We start from the raw sequence: 2,127 nt of genomic DNA, 5'->3' as shown, positions 1-2,127 counted from the left end.
AAAAAAAAAAGCTTAAGTTAAAATTTCATTAATTCAAATAGACCATGAAAATTCAGAAGACATTGGTATGTGTGTGTGAAAAGGGAAGGGTAATGGAGAAGCGGGCAACTGGTTTTACTCCAAATTCTTTTTATGTTTTCCCATCATGTCAGTTTTCTATAAATGTCATTTACTATCATTAATCCTTAAAGATAGAGGGCCCAAAATTGCATTCCACGTTTGCACTTACTAAACTAAGGCCCCAATTGTTTTCCCACAAACGTATTTGTGTGTCTACCATGTGCCAGGCACTGTCATTGGCACTTGGGATATAACAGTGAATAAAATAGACATGGAGTTTAAAGTTTTTTTTAAGCGATCAGATCTGTCCACCAAGATGATGCTGTCTTACTATGGCATGATTTACCACCTTCGTCTGAAATCACAACACTGATTATCTCATATATTTGACACTAAAATTGGAAGTTTACAGAACCCTAGTGCTTTTAAATTTCTCTACATGCTATCCCGGTCATATCCAAATGGCAGGTTAGACATGGGTCTGGAGTGAGGTAGACCATGGCCTTTGTGTTTTCCAATGCACAGGCTGGGCAGCATGTATAAAAGCCAGGCCAAGCAGGAAGTTGGGAAGGGCTCTGAAAACTCTGACTCAACACTGGGGAAAGGGTCTTCCCATGTCAGCAGGAAGTGCACAATGTGCCAGTGAGCACTCTAGTATACTACCGGGCCTGGCCTGGGAAGCGGACCCAAGAGACCTGGGGCAGAGGAACAGACTCAGGGCAGAAACTGCCAGCACAGGGCTGAACCTTCAAAAGCTCCTGGGACAGCCAGGTTTCCCAAAAGGGAAGTCTTTTTTTCTGTTTTGTTGGCCAGGCTCACTTCTGTAACTGAATCAGAAAAAACTAGATGGGAGTGGGATGGATGGAGGGCAGGGAAGAAGCCACCAAAATTGCTCAAAGCAGAAGAAAACCATGTAGAAAATGAGATGGCAGAAGGGCAAAAGGAGCCTAGGGGCTGCCAGGCCTCAGATTAGAAGGCAGGTGCACGCAGATGTGTTTTAGCCAGGGGCTCTCCTCAATGACCCACTGACACTTGGAGAGGCAAACATGTCTTGGGATAAGCTTTAGTGAGTACTGATCATGCTCCAGGACATATGATAAGTCCTGGGGATGGGATGTGTACAAAGATCATCTCTGCCCCCTAGCCACTTACGGTCTAGTAGGAATACAGACACTAAACCAGGCAAACAATAAAGTGACTTCTGTGATGGGGTAGGGACATGGAATGATGCAACACATCCTAAGGAACACCTTCAAGCAGTCAGAATGAAAAATGCAACTTGAAGATGAGGCAGGTGGTACCAAAGTCTATGACTGATTCATATATATACACATACTTTTTTTTTTTTTTTTTGGCGGAGGGGGCCTGTAGAAGTACTTTCCAGAGCGGAGGGTAGGGAGGTTGGGGAGGGATAACATGGGGAGAAATGCCAGATATAGGTGATGGGGGATGGAGGCAGCAAACCACATTGCCATGTATGTACCTATGCAACAATCCTGCATGAGCTGCACATGTACCCCAGAACCTAAAGTACAATAAAATATATACATATATATTAAAAAAGAAAAAGTAGTCATTTCCAGAAGAAGAAACAGGTTGCAAGAAGGACCAGGGCTTTGAGAGAGTAGTTGTGGACTAGATAGATGGTCAGAAGGAGAATGCAAGATTCTCTAAGATGCTAGAGAGGACAATGGGGCCATATCTGGGGGACATGTAGATCACTGCAAAGACAGCAAAGGGAGCCAAGTAAAGGGTCCACACAGGCACACAAGAACATGATGTGGAACCGGGCATGGTAGCTCATGCCTGTAATCCCAGAACTTTGGTAGGCCGAGGGGAACAGATCACTTGAGGCCAGGAGTTCGAGAGCAGCCTGGCCAACGTGATGAAACCCTGTCTCCACAAGAAATAAAAAAAGTTAGCCAGGCATGGTGGTGCCTTCCTGTAATCCCAGCTACTCAGGAGGCTGAAAATCAGTTGAACCCAGGAGGCAGAGGTTGTAGTGAGCCAAGACTGCACCACTGGATTCCAGCCAAGGTAACAAAGCGAGACTCTGTGTCAAAAAAA

At 45.0% G+C, this 2,127-nt stretch overlaps 1 protein-coding gene across 1 annotated transcript in view; it reads right to left on the bottom strand.

Moving 5' to 3' along the window:
- ATPAF2 (ATP synthase mitochondrial F1 complex assembly factor 2) overlaps window positions 1-2,127 on the bottom strand; it is a 20,403-nt gene that overhangs the window by 12,500 nt on the left and 5,776 nt on the right. The window contains exon 4 of the mRNA XM_037733592.1: window positions 1,952-1,953. Within this exon, the coding sequence (XP_037589520.1) occupies window positions 1,952-1,953 (2 nt within the window). The remainder of the gene's footprint in view (window positions 1-1,951; window positions 1,954-2,127) is intronic.

This window comes from Cebus imitator, unplaced genomic scaffold (assembly GCF_001604975.1).
Source record: "Cebus imitator isolate Cc_AM_T3 unplaced genomic scaffold, Cebus_imitator-1.0 Scaffold538, whole genome shotgun sequence".
Classification (NCBI taxonomy): Eukaryota; Metazoa; Chordata; class Mammalia; order Primates; family Cebidae; genus Cebus; species Cebus imitator.
This window is presented reverse-complemented; position numbering and strand designations above follow the sequence as displayed.